The sequence below is a fragment of the Poecilia latipinna genome, unplaced genomic scaffold (assembly GCF_001443285.1).
Source record: "Poecilia latipinna isolate Pla-1442-1.1 unplaced genomic scaffold, P_latipinna-1.0 Scaffold1465, whole genome shotgun sequence".
In the NCBI taxonomy this organism is placed as follows: Eukaryota; Metazoa; Chordata; class Actinopteri; order Cyprinodontiformes; family Poeciliidae; genus Poecilia; species Poecilia latipinna.
In genome coordinates this window covers 100,061-123,018 of record NW_015114081.1, presented here as the reverse complement: position 1 = coordinate 123,018, position 22,958 = coordinate 100,061, and the positions used below count along the sequence as shown (strand labels likewise).

General features: G+C 37.9%; 1 protein-coding gene across 1 annotated transcript in view; it reads left to right on the top strand.

Moving 5' to 3' along the window:
• veph1 (ventricular zone expressed PH domain-containing 1) overlaps nucleotides 1-22,958 on the top strand; it is an 82,325-nt gene that overhangs the window by 45,886 nt on the left and 13,481 nt on the right. Inside the window, exons 5-10 of the mRNA XM_015057460.1 lie at nucleotides 6,423-6,586; nucleotides 8,338-8,547; nucleotides 15,287-15,507; nucleotides 15,916-16,134; nucleotides 16,422-16,786; nucleotides 21,864-22,003. Coding sequence (XP_014912946.1) covers nucleotides 6,423-6,586; nucleotides 8,338-8,547; nucleotides 15,287-15,507; nucleotides 15,916-16,134; nucleotides 16,422-16,786; nucleotides 21,864-22,003 — 1,319 coding nt within the window. The remainder of the gene's footprint in view (nucleotides 1-6,422; nucleotides 6,587-8,337; nucleotides 8,548-15,286; nucleotides 15,508-15,915; nucleotides 16,135-16,421; nucleotides 16,787-21,863; nucleotides 22,004-22,958) is intronic.

Sequence of the window (22,958 nt, the reverse complement as noted above, 5' to 3'; positions counted from 1 at the left end):
ACTTACTTTTGCAAGTCTCTAACTTTTGTTTCACAGAAGATCTTTGTGAATAGTAAGAGTTCTTACTCTGTCCTTTTTTTCATTTACCATGTAGCAACCACACACACATTTCATATATTGCACAATTAGTAGATTTCCATGGTGGGGAAAAAAATTAGCTTTTTCAGAAATCTTTTCCCAGAATTTACTCAGTTAGTGTAAATACACCCAGATTTACCTCAGATGAAATGAAGGTTTTCAAAAATCCTGTAACACATAGTAACAAAATATTCTCAACTTTTTTTTTTTTTTACTTTTTTTCTCAGAACTAACATAGTTTGAAGTGATCATTTTTTTTCTCAGGAACCAACTCAAACCTGGGGTAAAAAAAAAAAAAGAAAAAAGAAAAAAAAGAAGCTGAATCAGCATTTCTATTTAACATAATCTTCTGCATGTTTCGCCTGAAAACTATTGAAAGTTTTTACCAGAATTATTAAACTGATTGAAAGATCAAACACACTGGGAATATCCATTGAAGAAAGAGGGTTTTTTTTCTCTCTCTCTCCATCCTTGTGCAAACATCTGGCTCTCTGAGGCAGAAGCAGCGCCTCAGCCTGCGAGTGAGGCAATGACTCATGCTCTGTTGGAGGTAGGCTGTGTGGTGTAATCAGATATAACTGCTGCTCCTGTGACTCTCAGGGAGAAAAAAAAAGGAGGGAGCTAAAAAATAACAGGAGGGGAGAAAGAAAGCTGAGATTTAGACTTTTACCCCATGCAGAGATGGTGTGCAGGCTTTTGTTGGACTTTGTGGATGAGATGTTTGCCTGAAAACTTTAGTGTTTGTTTATGTTGACACATCTATCTGTCAGCTTCTCACCCTTGTTGTTTCTGTGGGCCCATGATTGTGTCTGATGCGACACAATGTGACTGGGAAATCAATGTAGACTGTGTTTGCCCGTTTGTGTTTGGTCAAACTGACTCAATAACTTTCTCATGGGAAATGCCAACACTCATCCTGCTGCCCCCACTCCATCTTTCTCTCTGCCTTTGTCTTTCTTGTGGTGTTTTTCTGTTTCTCCCGCAGAAGCCTACTGAAAAGCATGTGTTCCTTGATCTCATAACCGGAGAAGTGTCATGTTTTGTTTTTGTTTTTTTTTTCTGCATAGTTGCGAGAAACAGCAATCTAAGAAAAAAAATTAAGATTAGCATCTCTTTTTTGAGTTTGCTGTAGTTTTTAGAAGATGGATCTGTAAAGAAGCTCTGAAATTTAATGCACTAATATACTGCCGCATACATTTCCAGAGAGAGATCTCTGACCATTTGTTCCTAAGGATCATCCACACTCCTTGGTCCTCTCTTATCCTGTCTTTTTAGCCCCACCCACAGGTATTTGGTGGGATTTCTACTCCTTATCAAAGTTTAGAGACAAAAAAAAAAGATTAGCTGATCAGGTTGCTGGAAGTTTCTTGAGGGTTTGTTGCACAGCCTTCCTCTGTCGCTACATGCTTGTCCAGGTGGAGTGAATGCTGTCGGTCAGTGACTCAATGCAATCTGCCGGGTTCCTTAAATGGAAAAGTTCTTAATTAATTTGAGCAACAAACTGAACTTGACTGGAATATTTTGTAACTAGAATTGATTTGGATAACATTACCTTGTTTGTACTGTGCTGAAAAAACTTTGTGAATTGGCACTGTATTAATAAACTAAACATAATTTAATTGATAATGAACAATAAAAAAATAATGTTGCAACAATGTTGTACTTAGAAAAGTGAATGCCTGCTTTTTTTTTTGGCTCCTTTCACCCTTTATAGCTCTTTGTTTCAGATGAAGCAGTAAATTTTACCAAATAAATTGCAGGTACAGGCAGTCTGATTTTACGATAGTTGCATTATTAGCTCACAGTTATTGCGTCCAGGCACTTCTTCATGACACGCATTTCACAGATGTTGACATTGCTTAAACAATACATTTGTGAAAAATTTCACAGCAGTGATTCTAATGATGAAGCTGCTCGCAAAGGTGACAAAAATGTTGCCTCAAACATGTTGTTGATGCCACAGATTGACTCTCTCTGTCTGCACAGTTTGAAGGGCACCACATGATTCAGCTTTAATGAAATTTGTCTGCTCAGGGGCACGAAACTGTACTAACAGGTTTAGCTGAACAGCTTTTGAGGCGAACTGATGAATATTGTGTTCAGATTCTTTGCAGAAATGAGATTAAGATAAATTTGCTCAGCTCAGATGGAGTTCAGTGTTTTACCATGGTGATACTCTGCTTGGGGTTTTTCCCCCCGGTGCAACAAAAGAGCAGTACTAAAATTGTATCATTTTTTTACAACAGAACATATCTCAAAGAGTCTCAAACAATATTTTAGCTTTTGCAATAAAATTTTTTTTTTTTTTTTTTTTTTGACAAGTTTACACTTTCTACCCAAAACCTCAGCTTGACAATATGAAAGCGTATAACTAAGACCAGAAGAAATCGGGCATCGTTTTCATTATCCTAAAAAACAAAGAACCAAGCAGGGAAATCTGAGTGTGGATTTGACTTTTTCAATTGGTTCCACATTGAAGCGTGAGGATCAAACAACAATACTGTTCCTATTTGTGGGATTTTGGCAAGAAATCAATCAAGTTTCTGCAGTAAGAATCTTTCATAATAACAGCCAAATTCTGGCATTGCAACATGTAAAAAAACAACAACAACAAAAAAAAAAGTAGGGAAAATTGACATTTTTGACTGAACTTTGAAGAGAAGTATTCACAGCGGATAAGAATGATTGAATTTAAACATTAAGATTTAAGACAAGCCTCAGCCAATGAGGTTACTTAGATTAAAGGGAGAAAGGCATTATCACAGGGAGGTAGAGCAGAAGGCAAACAGATGTTACACGCTTAAAGGCAGAGAAGAAATGGGTCTATTTGCTGTGAATTCAGCGTGTGTACGACTTGTGTAAATATTTATCTTTTGTTGCCACATAACTGCCACATGAATTGATGGTTAATCCAACTAAAACAGATCAGAAATGTGTAGCTGACAGCAAAAAAATAAATCTCTTCAGATTTTGTCTTCTTTATGTAATAAACAACACTAAACAAACTGAAATATTTTATTTTTACATTTTACAACTATGTTCTTTTATTTTTTTTCTAAATCGGATCCTTCCAGATGCATCGCCACCTGAAGTGCTGAATCAGCGGAAGTAGGAGCTGAGTAATGTGGTATTTGTCATGGTCTGAATACTTGAGGCTCATATGATAAGAACAACTCATAAAGGTCGGGACGGGGTTACGGTCACGTTGGTGAAAGTTCAAGATGGTTGGTGAAAGAGTTACTCTGTGCATAAAGCACTTTGAGTGGTCAGTTTGACTGGAAAGGAGCTCCATAAATTCATCCCAAGACCATTTACTAAGTGATAAAATTTGTCCAAAACAGCCTGACTTTTCAAAGAAAAAGAAAAAAAAAAAAAGTAAAGTCCTCCAAAATCTAAAAACTGAAATTCTGTGTTAGATTTTCTCCAGTTGTAATGGGACTCCCAGCTTCTAAAACCTCCACATTTCGCTCATAAATCCACGGAATATTTTCCCAAAAGAGGCATAATCAAGATATTTATTTGGGACATGTGAGCCAGGCCTTTGTGCTCTTTTTAGTCAACAATGGGTTTTTTTGTTTTGAAACTCACCCATGGATTCATTTTAATCCAATCTCTGTGTTATTGTTGATTTATAAACACTGAACTTACGGTAACCGAGGCAAGTGAAACTTCCAGTCCTTTTCATATCTTTCTGGGTTGTTTGAAACCTTGTAGATAAATTGTCGGTGCAGTAATTTTGGTAAGGTGGCTACTCCTTTTGGTTTTCTGTTTTTTTTTTTTTTTTTTTTTTTTCCTAGACTGATGTCATTGTCTCTCTTTTGTTGTTAATTTTTTTTATATTGAGGCATGACGTGTTGCATTTTGACATCTCCTAACCATTTGGTCAGTTCTTTCTAAGGAATTTCTTTATTTTACACGTCAGGCGAGAATTAGATCTGGATGAATGTCATTCACAATTTAATAAAGGGATAATCTGTATTTTCACATCATTTCCTGGTTGGTTTTGTCCACATCTGTCCTTTACAAAATCATCACTTAAAGCTGCGCTTTGCTCTTACTCAGGTTATCATTGTCTGATATTAACATTAGTTTGATCATCTGAAACTTTTAAGTGGGACAAGAATGCAAAAGTATGAAAATTCTGTGTTTCGGTAAGTGATTGTTTCCACTAGATCACATAGACTGCACACCTGGAAGTAGTTTTCCAACTAATTTTTAGCGCTCTGGCTCTTGGATTGCAACCAGAGATTTAGGCAGTCATGTCAGATATTGATCTAAATATTTGAATGTGTTTATAGTCTGGAATCAGATTCCTTTAATACCTTTATCATCTCTTCATGTTTGGGTTCGACTTATTGTCTCCTACCTTGTTTGATGCTACTGTTTTAGATGAAGAGGGTTTTAGGCAGGATCTGAAATAAGAGGTTGAATTTGTTTGTGTCGTTTTAGTCTGGCCAGGTTGTTCTTAATGAATGTGAGGGCTGTAAATTTTCCTCAGTATTTCGTGCAGACTCCTGTCTCCTCCTGTCTTTTGACGTACCTTTGAATAGACGTTTTGGTCTTTTAACTGAAGCTTTGTGGTTACTATGAGCTTTCTCTGTACTGTACATGCCATCTTTTAAGATGATTTGTGTTGAACTGTGTAAAGGTGGCGTGTTTGTGATATTTTACTCTGTAGGGCAATAAGAAAACCTGCTCAGTGTACTATCATATATGAGCTTTGTCCTAATTTGTGTAGAAGAATCAGTACCTCTTACATATTTCGTGGCGTTAGTGTCCATATTTCACAGGAAATGGAGACAGAAAACTTGCAGCAAGTGATGCAGGCTGTGACTCAAACCTTGGTCATCTGTTGACGACAGAGTCTCTGAATCTTTGGCATTGAGCAACACATTGCGCCAGGAAAATATTCATCCTTTTTAGTCAGGTTACATTTCATCTTAAAAATTGAGCACACAACCTGTGAATATGTTTTATTAATTATTAAACTTCCCAGTGCCAGTTGCTTTGATTACAGAGCAACATGATAGCTCGGTGGTTAGGATCGTTACATGTGAACTAGATCCTCTCAGCCCAAATATTGATCCTACCAGGGCCTTTCGGTATGAAGCTTGTACGGTTTGTTCTTGAATGAATGAATTCTCTTTTAATAAACTCCAACAGATCTTCTATTAGCCTTTGTAACTATAAAACCGGTTGAAATTTTCTGCCATATTTGTACCATCAAATAAATACTCATCAACTCCATATTGCCTATGAAAGGAGTCAGTTTTATAAAAATAAACTACTTTTTTAAAACTCTTTTTTCGGACTTCATCCATTTTCTCCTACATTCTCTATTTGACACACAATCTGACTGCATTTAAACATTGAATGTGAAGTATTACTTGCGGCGTGCCTTTCTATTATACTAGAGCTATTATATAAAATGCCTGAAAATCACCAATAATACCCCCTTTCTTTGAAAACAAGAGTTTTTGTTTAGTGAAGTGGATCGTTTAAAGATGTTTTATTGTCACACAGAGGCTGTTGTGTAATCCTGTGGTTTTGCAGGCCTGTAAGCCACTTTGCAAAGGCCTTCATGTCTGATCATGTGTCAACTTGACTTGATTCAACACAATAAAATGGGAAAATGATTATTTCTAAACAGTGGATATTATTTCATAGCTGGGAATCATATGTCTTGTGACTGCAATAAACAGGAAAGTTAAAGGTGATTTTTTTTTTTTTTCCTGTGGCCTGTTTCTTATTTTGGTAGTCATGGTGATCAACACATAACACAGTGCCTGGCATGATAGTATTCAGGCCCTTGGGATATACCCAAGGTGGCCTTGGTAATTCTGGAGGAGTTGCAGAAAACTGTGACTCAGTTGGGAGAATCACAGCAACACAATCCTCAAACCTGCCCAAAAATATTTTAGTTTTTATTACTGAGAGAAAGCAGTAAGATTTCCCAAGGAGAAAGATCACAGCAGTCATTGCATTAACTAGTAAATTGATAGAAGTATCTCTTAACAATTATAAAGAAAAATCATCTCACCTTTATTCTTTTTAAAGTATCCTTTTGCTTCTTTCAGATGCAATGATTGCACCGTTTCCAAACTCACCAATTCATGTCCTTAAATACTCATGTCTTTAATGTTAATTGTGAACACAAAAAGTGAAACTACAAAACTTGCAAAATGCAACATTTATGTTTCTGCGAAACAAAACATTGAATCAGAATGAGGCTTTTTCTAGTCAAAGCAGGACGACGTCAATACCAAACCTTTTCTTTGTCAGTATTTGTGCTCTATGTGCAGAGTGTGCTGGTGTAATGATTGTTTTCTCTCCATGTGTTACAGGTAACCACATGATGCTACGTGTGCTGCCATCAGTCTACCCCAAACAGCCACACACTATCCACCATCACCTGGGCAGCCTCACAGCGATGATGCCCCAGCTGGAGACACCTGAGCAACAACACCTGATCAGACTTATTCAGATGGTTGCAGAGCAGCATCCACTTGCAAGTCCTTGTTTTTATTCATTTCAGAAGACTAAAACTGACAGCTAAGCATAATAACAGTAACTATGTTAAGCTGGGTTGTTGTTACAACTATGGCAGAAATGATTTTTCAAGTGATATTTAAACTGCGGCCAGATCTTTGGCAAGGGTGTGATTTGTGCTTGCAAACTTTGAAGTTAGTTTTTGATATCACATTTCAGATTGTTTGGCATTACTGGGCATGTGAGAGTTTACAGCGGTAGTCTAAATGATATAAAACAAACTGAATTGAAAGTGTAAGAAAACAGAGGGACAGATCTGCCTGAAATCGTAACCTTCTTGTGTTACATGGTTACCGTGTGTCCAGACACCATGGCTTTGCATCAAAAGTTTTTCACACTGAGGTCATTTCTGCCAAGAACACTGCACCTGAAAGGAAAGTTCAGGAAGTTTTCTGAATCAGGAACAACTTTTAATATCAAAGTTTCTGAACATCTGTTTGACAAGATAGTGGCATCTTGGATAAGGTGCAGTGATATGTGACCGGAGGAGGCAGGTGAAGCAATCCTGACAAGTAAGAGAGGAACATGAGAAGTAAAACAGATGCTAGCAATGATGAGAGGGAATCAGTTTGTCTTGACTTTTCTATAAATCGTCTTTCTTTTTTACTGATATTACAACTTTTATGGTCAAAATGTTGAAATACATGGAAGAAATGGGAGGCGAGGCGAGGCAGTGCAGTGCTGTCATGTCCACCATGAGGCCTAAATGCCACTTGCATTTAAAGACTACACTTCAGAACATTATTTCTCAATATTGTGGATCTTCACACCAATATTGTTCTTGGTGTGAACAGCACAGAATTTACTGTAATGAGTCTGTTAGTTTACCTTATGTATATTTTAAAACAAGTACTCCTATTAATCAAACCTAGTCAGATTGTTGACCATTTAGCCTTTCGGTTTGCTGCATTGAGAATAATCCCCTAGAAAGCTAAATAGAGCTCATAAAATCGAGCGCTACAGGAATACCTTTTATCCTGCATATTTTGGAGCACAGCCATTGTGATCAACAGGAGGGGGAATACCACATACCAGCAACAGAGCATGCAGTAGTAAAACATGCAGTTTTATTCAGAGGAGAAACAACGTCGGCCATCTGGAGTTATTCTTATCCTCTCTCTTTTCTCCCAACTGCACACGCACACACACACACACACACACACACACACACACACACACATACACTACATGCTCATGAAATATTGGCAGTTTGATTGTTGCCGTGTTCACCACAGCACTTGTGAAATGTTCTGCATTATAATGGCACTTACTGGAAGTGATGTCCTGGCAATGTAAAAAATAAAACATACTTCATATGGGAAACATTTTTAGCTGTCGTCCTGTCTTTTTGAGAAACAAATTCTTGTTGGATTTAGTGTATTTCTTAGAAAACGTGACTCATTATGGAGCAGCAACAGAGCAGACAATCGTGGGCTTTCAGTCTAGTGCCTCCCAGTGTGATCAGCTCGGATAATGAGCAGGAACTCCTCATTCATTCAGTTTGCTCAGAGAGTCCTACGGGCAATCTTTTGTTTTTTTGTTTTGTTTTTTTCACTCCGCCCTTTATATCTCAGATGAAAGAGCCAGAGCTCAGAGTTTGTGTTTGCTTTATTAGTGCAGAGCGCTGAAGCTGAGTCATGAATTGATGATGTATATTTGTTGTAATTTTTTTAAAATTATTATTATTATTATTTCTCCTAATCCCTGCAGATGCTGAGCACAAATGTGCCCACACTGGTCAGTTACCTGAGTGAGCCCACTCTGACCGAGGCTTTGCTGGGCGCTCTCGTGGACGTTTCCCAGGCCAGCCCCTCATCACTGGTCAGCTTTTTGCCAGCGCTAAGGATGGTGGGACAGCAGTCTGCTGCCTTTCTCAGTCATGTAGCCAAAATCCATGGTGCTATTGGCATCCTCAGTGAGGTAAAAGACACAGAGACACAATCAAGATGTTACATTTATATAAGAGATACAGAATGGAGAGCATGTCGGAGGTTTAAGGTCTTTTACATAAGGGACTCATGTTGGAGAAAAGGAGAAACAGAAACCATCCTGTCAGAAGAAAAAAAGAGAGGATCACTAGAACTAATTGAGTACAAATTTTTAATTTATGCCCTGTTTCACAATACTACAAGATCTTCAGGCATGTCTTCAGGCTTTTACAGTAAAACAGTGATGTTACCAGTGAAATGCCCATGTAGACTTACTCTGGTACAGCTTAGATGAGCATTAGTTTGGGTATGGACTACATTGCCCCATTACAGTATTCACATTGCTTGAACTTTTTTTGATGCAAAATTCACAACTTTTTTAGGATTTCATGTAAAATATACCAAAGCAAGAGAGTGTATAGTTTTGAAGTGAAAAGCAGAATGATAATCTGAAAACTGAGGTATTTGCATTCAGCTCATGCTGTGTCCACCTGTGTATAACCTGTGGATCTTGCTGTTCTGTAAAGGCCTCAGAGGTTTGTTGGAGAGCATTAATTGTGGAGGAGCTGCAATAATCCACAGCTCAGGTGTGGAACTCTGCTGGAAGGTCAGCTATAAGTTATGCACTCCACAAATTAGTAAGAAAAAAGCCACAGTTCAATGAAAGTTGTAAGACATCCTGTTTGCAGTTTGCAAAAAGCAGCAACAACACACAAATGGGAGAAGCGTCAGAAAGTTCTCTGGTCAGATGAGATCAAATTTGAACTCTCTAGCTTGCATGGAAAACGCTTTGTGTGGTGGAACACACTGGACATGCACACACCGTCCACATTATTAGTGATGCATGGTGGTGACAGCATGATGCTGTGGGGATTTTTTTCTTTCAAAGGGACATTGGTCACAGTTGATGGGACATTGAATGGAGTTAAGTATACAACAACACTAAAAGAAAAGGTCCTCCGAACCCCTTGGACTGAGACTGTGTTGCAGGACGTAAAAATGTATTTTTCAGATGTTTTCCAGCCAAGACAAATAAGCTTTTGGAAAGAATAAAGGGTAAATTTTATTGTCACTAGATGTCAAAACCAACGCCAAAGACCATTAGCTGAAACTGCAGAGAAGGGTGTTCTCCAAAGTACTGTAGGATCTGTGTTGGTTTGTCAGATAAAATCCTTAAAAATGTTACCTCATATAAATATATATATATATATATATATATATATATGTTCCATACACCATTTAGAAAAGGAACGCACTCACACTTTGAGGCGAGTTTTTAATTGAATAAGGGGAGAAGAGAGTTATGCACAATCATATGGCTTCTTCTTTGTTGTCCTGCCAAGTGTGAAACCCAACATTTCACACTGCACATGGCAGATCTGAAGGTTTACGACCTGACTTTGTGGTCAATGAAAGTTTCCTAAACAAACACAGACTCACACCTTCGACAGATCAGAAACTGTTATCCAGGTCAGAGGTCATGATTCAGTCATGGGGAGGACATGGGCCAAAATGGCCTCCATGAGATAAAAGTTCCCTCCCCCGCCAAAACACCTGAATCTACTGTATCTGATAAAGTAAATTACCATGTCTTTATTTCTCTGCTCTAGATGAATGAGTTACAGGATGGAGTTCAGAAGAGGCTAAAATCACATTATAAATTTCAGGAACTGTGTTTTTCCACTTTTCTGTGTCTGTTGTGAAGGCTAAGATTAGGATCTCCTGTGTGACATGAGTTAATCTGTTCAAATGTTTGACTCATTTCTGTAAAGGCAAGTTTAGCACTCAATCAATCACCACACACTTATGTCAGGGAAGGTTTTCCTCTGGATAAAAAGTATATCTTAGTCTCAGGAAGAAGAATGACATTCAGCTCTTAGGGTCCCACTTTCTCTCCTCTCTCGGGTCTACTTAGCGCAGCTTAAATGCGTTTTGGGAAAATTAGCCACAGGGGAATACATATTAGTCTCCAGATGAGATATTTTCTTTCCACGTACACATCACACGGGGTATTTTTGCAGATACTGCAAACACACGCACAGACCTCTCTCCAGGGCAACATTTCCTCTAAAAGCTGCTTCCTGCTCAATCTTCTTGTCAAGCAGCCCGCCAGGCCAACTTCATCACACCCTCAAATGCACCCGCGCCCACTCACACACACCCGCACACAAGGGTTTGTCGGACCACGGTGTCCCGTCTTTCTTCACCTTGGAACTATTTGGAAAATAACGCTTGTTTTCTGAAAATGCTCCTGCAGAGGCCTCTTGGTGATGGCAGTGGGGAATGCCTCCTGTGGGTTTGTGCTGTGCCCTGCATGCATGCATGCATGCGCACTCGTAAACACTCGTTTGTAAGAACACATGCACGCGGGATGACCTCGCTCTCGATTGCACAACTGTTTCCCTTTCTTCCTCGACCCCCTTGAAGGGAGCTCAGGCTGGATTCTGTGTGTGGATCTATTGCTTGTTAGATCAGAATATATCACTAGTGAAGGAAACACTATACGCTTTTCAAAAAGTCCAACAGTTTTGAGATAAATGTGCCATCTGATAATAATAATAGTGATAATTCTTCCATGCTGTTGAACTCCTTCATGAGTCGGGTTGGTGAGACCATGTGTTTATTTTAAAGCTTTCAGTGACTTATCGTGTTGTTCAGTGTTTGCCAAGTTTTCATTTAGCTCCAAGGTAGATCTTTTGCAGTTTTAACAATTGAATTAATAGCATTCTTAATGACTATAACACCATATCTGCTTATTTGGTCCGCAAATAAGCAGATCTGAGCATTCTATTCCTCATGTTTGACTTTTGGACCCCGGTTACTTTCTAGCAATTTGGATATAATGATGGATCGTTGTGTGTAATTTTGACTGACTTTTGATGGTTTATAAATGGTATTCAAATAAATATCTGTGTGTTTAGCATTTGAATTTAGTGAAATGCAAATGCTAAAGTGTAGTTTTTTTCCTCTCAGAATGATTTTGTGTTTTTGTAAAAGGTAGACTTTTAAAAAATTAAATTAAACTGAGCTTTTCCTAAAACTGAAAGGTCTGTGTGGAACACAATAGTTCTTCCTTTCATAACCACATTTGTTCATTTCATTTTTATTTTTAAATAAGTATAACCAGAGGTATCCAATAATGGTCACTCAAAAGCAGATTTGGATTTAGCTAATCCCTAAATCTGGCAACGTCAAGGACTATACATGCAGACCAAGACAATAAGAAACAATTGACCCAGAAAAAGTGAAGGTCTTTCTCTTCATAAGGCAAATATGTGCTTTTGATCCATGACTTACCAGTCTATTTTTAACAAGGACCTATGTTTGATACACTATAATAATTCAAATTTAATGTATTGTTCTTGTGAAATAAGTAATTTTGCAAGAATATATTATTTAGCATTTTTAATTAAAAAAATCTTCAAAATTTTCCACCTCACAAAACATTTGACAAAAAGACTGTTTTATCCATTTCCCTTTTGTTAAATAGCTCAAGGTCAGATTGAGCGACAGACATTATATTTTCAAATATTACTATAGATGCCTAATTTGATAAAACACCACATCTACATCCCATAATGCTCTGCAGCAGGGATGGCTTCATGTGTAGGCTTTTTCTGGCTTCTTTTACATGTAGACCAGACAGTTCAGTATTGACCTCATCTGACCTCTTCTCCAGCATCTTTCCTGTCCACTTGTGGCAAACTTTAAATGAAAATTGAAGATCTTTTTTACAATAATTAGTTTTGATCCACACTTGAGTGTCTGTGCAGTATCCAGCAAACTGACCAGCAGTGGATTGTGCCAATGCATTAAATTATTTTTAAGTAGTTTTCCTCTATAAAAGTGTCTGTAATCTGATAAATAACTCCCCCGTGGCTGAAGTGGTTGTTGTTTTTATGTTACGAATACTCAGTTTTTCCCAGAAGACAATATAAAAACATCCCAAAAGTAAGTTATAAGTACTAGTTTAAAGTTACACAGTGTGTCATGAACATGTCGAATATTATATCAGGATTTCTTAAGGGGATGATTATGTTTCAGTTTACTGAAAGGAGAATTATTTTTCACTCTCTGAAATCCCTCACGAATCTGAAAAATGTATATTTTGTTCAAAGGAATATCTGGTTACATTTTAAAACTACTCCCTTAGAGCACATCATGAAAAACGTCTATGAAACCTAAAAAGATTCCTGTCTTGGATGGGATTAGGTAAAAACTAAAAAGTTAATTAACCAAACACTACAACTCACAAAAAATATGAATCCTTCCTGTTTCTCAACCTAATACTTTTGAAAGATTGGATTGTTTGGTTCCCAGCTGAGCATATGCCTGAAAAGCACAATAAAAATATATAGACAGTAGACACAGATGTTGAGATGTAAAGAGATAATTGTCGTAGTATAGTTTATCTACAATGGATATATTCATTTAAATTCAGTATAGTTTACATAAAGCCATTTCACAACAAGTGTTGCCTTGAGGCACTTTATAAACAAATGATTTCAATTCAGCCATTCAATTAATGATGTAATGCAGATTTCAGAAGCTCTCCAGAGATAAAATGCTTTGCAAATGATTTTAATGATGCTGCATTTCTGGTTGTTTTTGCTCCAAACACATCGTCACTGATTTGGTCGTAGCACCAGGCTAAAATCCGCATGTCAGAGTAATATTAAGTATTTTCTCTGTGTGTCCTCCTGAAACGAGACAGTTGATATTATAATTTGACTCTTGACTCTTGTTGTGCTGCCACAATGTTTAGAAACTTACAATTAAAAAGCTGTTTACACTGATTAGTGATCTATTGCAGCCTAAAGTAAGCCGATGCTTACGATGCTGAATCCTTGCCAAGTGCTTCTAAATAATTATACAGCAAATTGTTTGCTGTGTGTGATGATGGAGGGAAGCTTCACGTAGCATAATACTCATGAATTGATGTTTTGTTTTTTTAAAGCAATATGTAAAAGTTTTGTTTTAAACGAAAATTAAAACTGCAATCTGCGTGAATAGAAATCATCCTAGTCTTTTTACCTCCAGCCTGAGCTGCAGGCGAGCTTCTGACTCATATATGGGCTAAACTCCTGCAAATCCTTGTGGCATATTACCAAAGTCTAAGGTCAAGTGCTACATATTCTACTCTTTTTGGGATCAGTGAATAAATTTATGGCTCTACAGAGAGTGCTTATGAAAGGTGCCAGATGTAGCTTCGTCCTCCTCAACTCATTATTTTGTGCGTTTTAAAATATGTAAGCAGATTTTGGCTCTGTTTTTATACCTGGCCTTATTTAGAAAAAAAAAAGAAAAGTTGTTTCAAAGGTTTCATTGTTTTTTTTTTGTTTTTTTTTTAAAGGAAAGTTTTTGTTTGTATCGCCACATGAAGGCCTTGACTCTGACCTGGATCACAGCCAGAGAGAATTGTTATGTTTTTAGCATCTGTTCTAATTACTGTGAGTTCAGTCTTGGTTTGGGAGTTAGAGTCGCTTTGCGTCAGCACAGGGCAGGTTGAACAGGAGATAAACAACAGCAGACAGAGGATGATGAAATATGAATATTATTACAAAGACCCCTTGCTAGGAAATCGCATTTCGGAGAATGGAGGAGTTTATACTTGCTCAGCTTGCAGAGAGCTGGCTGCATGTGCTTGTGTTTATTATAGTTTATCATGATTTAGACAAAAAAGAGCTCAAGCTTACACTGTCAGAGCCGACCTCCCTTCTAGCTGGAAGTGCAAAACTAATCGCATTTAAATTCACCTTTTTAGCAAAACCTATACATTCAGATCCAGTGTTTTCCCATAAAGCAGCAGATTCAATTTTAGAGGCACTTCAAGAAAGAACAACATTAGAAAATAACCATAAGACTGAATATATCTGAACAAACAAATATGTTTTTGGTAATTACGTCTGGTTATTTTTTTTTTTTTTCTTGATCAACTCCTTTTAAATGATCTTCTAACCTTTACTTTTACTCTGACATCTTTGGAAAGGATTTGAAAAGGTCTGAAAAATTAACCTTCTCAGTATAATTAGCAGCATAATCTCATGCTTCAAATTAAAAAGCTGATACTAACACAAACATCAACCGCCAATATATTACTTTATTCAGTTTAAGTACTTTTAAAAATGTTTTTAATATTTACAAGGCAAAATTGTTTTTGTTTTTTTCCAGGAACTGTTCTCAAAATAGAAAGATACATTAAAGGGGTTTTTTTTTCACAATACAAATAAGTACTGATTGAATTGTATTATAATAGCTATGATCAATTAAAGTCCATTGGCACAGTTTAATTAAACAATACAACAACCTTTCACAGAAGCTGCATCAGACATATCTAAAAAAAAACAGTTTTGTTTTTTAGTGTCACTGTAAGAAACTGGATTTCACTCATTTAGTTACATTAATTGCACTTTGGCAATCCCAATCATTCATGAAACATTATGCCTGTAAAATGATATTTAACATAACCTTGTTTTTTCTGTAAAGATAAATCGATTTCTTGTTGCAGAAATGGATTTATTAGATTTATCTAATGCCTTTAGAGAGAGATTTCCTGTTTCTCTGTATATTCCTAAGCTATGACACTGGATGTTATAAAACAGATCTTGTTTTCAATTCAGTTGTTAGTGTACTTTTTCTTAAAACATACCCTGTAATGTACCTACTTTAAAAGTGTGTCTGTTTGCTACCAAACTGTACGCTTGCTGATTTCTGTTGCCCCCTTCCTCCAGATGCATGCCCACAGCTCACTGGTCTACCTGGTGTCCCTGCTGGGCAGCACGGAGCACAGCTTTCACCACACCTTGCTGCAGGAGATCAGAGCTCTGACTGACAGATACCCGTCGTTACTGGGAGGCTGTGGGAAAGACATCTACAGAATGAGCAACTCGTTCACTGCCATAGCCAGAGTGTTGGAAAGACGACTGGAGGACAAAACCACCCTTCACTGCAGGTTGGAGTTGATGAGAAAACGACGGCAAGCAAAACACTGAATGTTGTTACCTTAGAGTCTGCCGTCTGCACTAATCAGATCATTTCTATGAGTCTTACCATATTCAGTCTTGCTAAGAATAAGTCTGAATGCAGGTGGTTCTGCACACTGATTTTTCTTTGTTCTGTGTTTGCTGTGCATGCAAAGCTGGAAAAAATGTTTGATGTGTGTGTATTATATTAGTATGAAAACCACACAAAACTGTAATAAATATTTTATTATAAATAAAATAATTTTGAGTTACAAAATACACACAATAATGCGGCACCTGGAAGTTAAAAAAATAAAAATATCAAATCAAAGAAACTGTGTCGGGAATGGATCCAAACATTCTGCCAATCAGAAAAGAACAATCTAAATCTCTTACAGGGTGGAAGAGGCACGTCCGGCTTCAGGTGGATCTCTCCCCGCTGGTCGAGGACGAGGGACGTCTGAGCAGCGACTGCAGGTAAAAATCCAGAATTTTGACGAGAAGACACAAAATGTGGGAACGACAGAGGAGGAAGGGGAGGAGTCTCCTCCACAGCAGCGACGCCACAGCCTGAGCCAAGGCGCCAAGGAGGAGAGACAGGAGATGAGATTCAACAGGTTAGTTTGTGATGGTGACAGTGCATCCAATCATTTCTTTAAATCCGTGAATAGAGCAGGGTTCTTGGAAGACACCATAATAAAACATATATTTCTATGGAGGAATTGGTGGCAGTAACTAAAACAAGAGAATTAGCACATCTATATCTGATAAAATCTGTTTTTCAAACAGTATGGTCACCAAAAAGCTTACAAAAAAGCTTTGTTAGAACAACGGTAATAATTGAAGTTTAAGTCATTTAAGTTTGATATTTTCTTCATTCATTTAATTTTCTGGTCTTCAACAGGTCAAAGAGCCTGGCTCTTCATATTGCGCGCTCGCGCTCCATCAGCTCAGATACAGGAGAGGACAGCGAAGCCGTGGAGCCGAGCACAGAGAACTGCGTTTCCAACGCTCAGTCAAATCAGGCCTCAGGCAACCATGAAGTCTCACCGTCAGAAAAGAAACTGACAAGCGACAACTCCGTGTCTGTCACAGCGGAGAGGAAGGAGGTGGAAAAAGCTGAGATCAAAGATGAGAACGGAGAGGAAGCAGAACAGGTGCAAGCCGACAGACTCTTCATCCATTTGAGAGACAATATGGAGACGATCAGGGAGTTCTGCAAAGACATGGCGAAGCGGATCCCGGTTCCAGAGCAGTGTGTGATTGAAGGTAAAGTGAGTGATTCCTAATGGGTTTTCTACAACCAGACCTAGAAGTGCCATGTGCTGCAGAAATATTGACGTAGCTGAAGCTTTGCCAACCGCGAGATTTATTTTCTAGAGATTTTTATTTTACAGACCAAGAAAAAAGGATGCAGTATTATGAAGGTGAACGAAGCTGAAAGGCTTTTTATTTCTCTTCTTTTACAAATGAGAATGTCAGAAATGTTGCATGTTTTGCCTTTATTTGGAGTAAATATTTCTGGTTTGTATTGCTGCCTAACTCCTCTTTGAACTTCTCAACAACTTTGTTGATTTATTGGTCGTCATGATGCTGTCTGTTCGTTAAAATTACCCAACTATCCCACGATTTGTTCACAGAAATCAGATGCATTACAGAGAACAGTCAGTGGCACTGGATTCTGTTTTCATTTAGATTTTCTTGTTTCTCCTTCGGGAAGGAAAATCACATTAAATCCTAATAAAATAATTTGAAATTTGTCCTGCCAGTTTTAGATATTTCTGCTGATTGAATCTTCACAGCTGATTTAAATGGCCCATCCTCTGCATGTTGTAAACTTCTGTGGAGGTCTGCTAATGAACCATCATTTGAGTCAGATGTATTGAACCGGGGAAACAACTAAAAGCACACCAGCCCTCCGGGGGTTAACTTTGGACACCACTGGTTTAAGATTGCATGGTACATTATTTTCCATAAAGTACTACATTACTGGCATGAGCTCAAGCACTAGAATAAACTGTAACGTAGTAATTATAAAAATGATTGTGAGAAGATTTTCCAGAAGGGGGAGGACAGTGGAGATTTTACGTGACGTCCTGAAAATAAAAGAGTTGATAGTTACATGTGGTGACAGGTGTTGATTAACGGTGTGTTATGAATATACCTTAGCTTCTCCTCCAACTCTTGGTCTCAGCGCAGCGGCCAGTATTGAGCTGATTAGTTGCACTTTAGACCCAAAAAGACAGATTTATTTCTCATGGGTTTAAACTTTGATTTTAAAATAACATGTCTTGATTAATGGTTCAAACCCTGTCCAAGCCACATATCGGTACAATAAGCCACTTCTGGCTTTTTGGCGCGATCTTCAAATGTCTGTTGCATTTCTTGATCCACCCAATTATTTTCTATCTTGTCTGCAGAGACACCTTCCATTGTGTATTGTATCTCTGAGGTCTGTTTTCATTTACTGTGTACGACCACACCAGGTAGGGATAAGGCTCACATGATGCTCCTGTGGTTTATCTTTGTCCTTTATGCACTATACCTCCTGCAGTTTGGCACTTCCTACAACTCTTTACCTTGGTATGTCTACACTTTATGTGTAATATGCAATTTTCATAGGTTTTTCAAAGGCTTCACATTGATTTGAAACATGTGTGCATTACAGCACAGAGTAGCCTTTATTTACTGGAGGAAACGGAAACATCTAGCAACTACACTGGGTCTGGATTTCTGCTTTCAGGTTATACTGCAGACCTAAAAGGTTACTATTTCAAAAACCACTAAAACGTCCTGACATACTTTCCTTGTGATCTGTGTTTTTTGCTGTTTGGTGGAAAGCCTAAAACAGTGTTATTGTATGATGTCTAAAACGAGGAATTTCTTCATGTAAACTTTCCACAAAAAGCATTTTTAGCTGTTTAATTGGTGCCACATTTTTAAGAATAATGCTTTTGTGAGTTGAACAATAGAGTCGAGTTTGTGGGTTACACCCTTGAAAAACTAGCCATATCCCCTCTGCCAACACCTAACAGCTTAATCTGTTCTTTACTGTTGTTTGATATTGTTTATTGTATTCCGCAAACATGCGCCTCAGTTATGAGTTGGGAAACCATAAACAAGCACAGTGGCTTGTCTCCTGTTCCTCAAGCTGTTCACTGGTTTGGTCTCGGACTGGTTGGCCTCTGACTAGCCATTCTGCCAAATTTCGTCTCTGCGTTGAGAAAGACGACTGCTGAACCGCCTCCGGCGTTTTAAATCAGTGTAGGCAGCATTGATAATTGATTTAGCATGCATAAACTTCACATCATGTTTTATTCTTTGTTGTTAAAGTACTTGCCGGATTTTCCCTGTACAAGCAGGAGCTGTAGGGTTCAGTCTCCCATCCACCTTCAGAGGGCCCAAAAAATGCCCAACACAAAACTGAACATGTTCCACTGTAAACAATGCTATTAGATATAACACATCTGTCACAAGGTAGAAGGAGCCATGCAGGTGAAGGTTGTAAATTAAATTCAGAGACTTAATTAGCAACAGGAACATTTTTAAAAGTTCAGATATAAATGGAAAAAAATGGCATAAGTTAATTTACATGCCCTACGTTGTGTACTTGGTTAAGATAAAAAAAAAAAAAAAACAATATGTTCAATTTCATCAGCTGCTGGGCTTGAAAAGACAATTTGTAGTACATCTACTAATAAAATGAACTTCTGCTACTTAAAGTAGGTGTGATGATTCATATTTGACAGAGTGACAGACATTATAGCGCTCCAACACTGTCTTTTCAAAAGACCTTGAAACTGCAGAAATTTAGTTTCAGTTTGTCCTTATTGTAAACAGTCATGTTTCTGTCTCTAATATATGTTGGACATTCCCTCCCCCCCAGCAGAGAGTTGGGGTTTGAGGACCAAATCCTTTATTCACTGTTGCTGCAAGAATGAACATGAGCAAGAATCTGCAGGTTTTCAGAAGCTGATACGTTCATACTTGTGGTTTAAGTGTTAGCTCCTACCTATTTCCAGCAGCTTTTGGTAAAAGAACATCAAAATGTTTATTTTCTTGCCATCTTCTAAATGTAAACGGCGAGAAGAAACATCAAAATATGATTTTATGAAGGCAAAAATCTCTTAAGTCAGACCAAGCACACTTATACAACTACACTTTTTATAATTGTAAAGCCCCTGCTAATGCAGTATGAGTGATCGATTTTCAGTGCATCTTTTATATTCTAGAATATAAATACTCTCACTCTGGTCTAATCAGCCAGTATGTGTAGTAGCACCGCTTTAAAGCTAAATAAAAGACAACCTGTTGTCATGATCCGTGTTTTTCTGTTTAGTTATTTTGGGATTTTCTGTGTTTAGTCCCGTTTCCCGGAGTCTCTGTGTTGTCCTGTCAGCCCTTGATTGTTCTCAGGTGTGTCTCGTTCCCTTGATTACCCTCCCTTTGTATTTAAGTCCACCTGTTGTCTCTGTCTCTTGTCTGGACTTGTCTGGTCTTTGTATGTCCTACGTTGTATGTGACAAATCCTGACACCTGTCAGAGGATACGTAATCAAACAGGGGTGATTAACACAGTTTTTAATCAGGTCAGTAAACACAGATGAGCAAATTGATGAAGTGAAGAAGATTACATGTGGGGAAAAAACATCCTCACAGTAAGAAGTGAGTGGCATAAGAATTGCCCGTGACACTAAGCTGAAACAGATGAAGGTAATGTAATGCAAAGTATGAACAGCCATGAGTATATGGGAGCAGTTTCAGTGTGGCTGCAGACTCTCCAGCCAACACAGAGCAGAAACAAAGAGTTCAAGAGGTTCACATGAATAAAACAATGAAATGCGAAACGGCTTTGCCTCCAAATCTAATCCGCTTTCACGTGTTGTCAGTCATCTTTCGGATATTTAGGGATCAGATATTTTATTGTCATTTCTGTCTGATTACGTTCGCTTATTTTCATTTTCCTAATCAATTTGATTAGCCAAACCTTGGCTGGCACGTTTTAACCGAGCTCATCATCTTGTTTTTTATTTCTGTTTTTCAAGGGGTTTGTTTTTGCTGCAGCTTCGCAACGTGTAATGTCGTTGAAATTGAGATTGTGGTATTTGACAGATGGACAGATGAGCTGATATCCTGCACTAGAAAAATGCATATGAAAATCATATGCAGAATTAAAATTATTTGCAACCACGCAAACATTTCTACTCACAGGTGCAGTTTTTCTGCATTAAACCATTTGCAGCAGGCAGATTCCATTAAACGCACGATAGACCCAAACATGGAGGATCATGACAACCTGAGACGAAGATATTTTGAGTGAAACTCAATTTTATAATCAGTTCATTTTAGTCATTGTATCTCATAGTGGTCAAAACACTTCATTAATTAATTTAATTTAATGAAATCATCTCTGGAAACTCTGGTAATCTGACGAAATCTAGAAATAAATGTAAAGCATGGCGCGATAAAAACACTCTTTACTCTTACTGTGAATGAATTCTCATAGCGTTGATGACGATCGACACCAGGGCTCACAGCCCAGCTCCTATCAGAGCTCCTTCATCAGAACTGCATCACACTGAGCGTTTAATGTAAACGGTGAAAAGGATGAGACACACAGAGTTTCATGATGATGCTCCAGCGAAAGACAACTTCATCTGGACTTGCTTGTTGGACGGGACTCTCTGTCCACCCCTTGGTCTTTTCTCTGCTTTAGCCTTTTGTAATCAGGTTATGATGGTGTCATGTCAGGACTTGTAGACAAAATACTCCAGCGCAGAAAATCAGTGAGCCAGTATGAAGTTTTTGTGTGTCTTGAACAAACTCATTGACGGTGCTGACAGCCTGTTTTATGTGTCAAGGTAACGAGATTAGTTTGACCTGTATCAGTTGCGTTACATCAGCTGGCTAGATCAATTGAACTCCTACGGCTGTCATTTAGCTGAGAATGTGCCTCAGTATCCCATCTGTTTCATTTTTCTTTTTCTTTATGAGCCCACAGGATTTTTCTGCAGTGTCAAAATATTTGCTTTTTCCCCGAGTGTTTTGGGAGGCGATGGTAGAAAGAAAAGACTTTTTTATGATGATTTAGATGTGGTGTAATTCTTGGGTATAATTCCCATAACTCTGTTACCGAGCTGAGCTGTTGATGTTTAGCATTCGGAGAAGAATAAACACGAAGAGAGAGATGTTTAAATAGAAAATAACTGCAAATGTTTACATACTCCTGTCCAGGTTTTTTATTACCATGACCAATAAGATTGTGAATGTATATATCTGCTGCAATTTTTTAAAATTTGTTGTTGACAGTTGGTGTTTTTTTTTTTTGTTGTTTTTTTTTGCAACAGATTCAAATCGTGGCTGCGTTGCCAAGCTCTCGTTCTCCTGTCCGCTGAAGGGATACTACTGCCTGTACGCCAAATCCAGTTTCCTCCTGACCAGCCAACAGCCTCACCTTTGGATTCACATCATGCTGCTGCATCTGCAGGTGCTCCCAAGTCACCAGTCTGCATATGTAACTACACTTTGGGTTTAAAACGGGAAAATTGAACCGTTCAGATTCAAATTCATTTTACCAGGATGATTATTCAAAGTGAGAAAAAAAAATGCACCACAAATTTCTGATGCAACAAACAAAAAGTTACCAGACTATCGACCCGTTAGTCAACACAACAGGGATAAGAGTTAAAACACTTAAAAAGGAAGAGAGGGTGAGACGAAACCACACTTACCCGCATTCAACGAGCAACGCCAGGAAATGGCTACAAGAAAGTAGCAAGAGTGAAAATTAAAATGTAATCATTAAAAATAACTGGATTTGTTACAGTGATGGTGAAGCTATCTCTAAAATGTGAGAACGGCAATAATTATTTTGTGGAATTATGGTATTTCGATGAAAGATTAATTTATTTTCAGACATTTTGCATCTAGTTCCACAGGCGCCCGTGGATACAGGACGCTTTAATTTGCATGTGGCTTAGAAGGTAGTGATTTGTCCATTTAACAACTCTTTCAAACACTTTGTTGAGAGTGAAATTAATGCTTTGTTTCTGGGACACAGCTCATACGGTTGACTTGCCATAACTGCAGGAGACCACTCCCAATAGGCTAGACATGCCTTCACCAAGTTAAAATTCATCATTTAAATTTACCACCATAAATATTAGAGGTATGCATTTGTCCTATGTCCAGGATCTGTTTCTTTGATTTTTTTTTTTTTTTTTTTTCAAATTTCACTGCTGAAATAAAAATTCCACACATGCCTGGTGAAATGTCAGGTTTCTGTGAAAATTAGACCATGATAAGTAGTGATAAAGTACATTTAATGTGTGATATATCATGTGTAACCCAGCTAAAAAATAAACAAATAATTGGCTTTGAGCTAAATCAACTGTAACAGCTTGTTTGTGTAAGTTTGTACTTTTCAGAGTCACATGTTGATT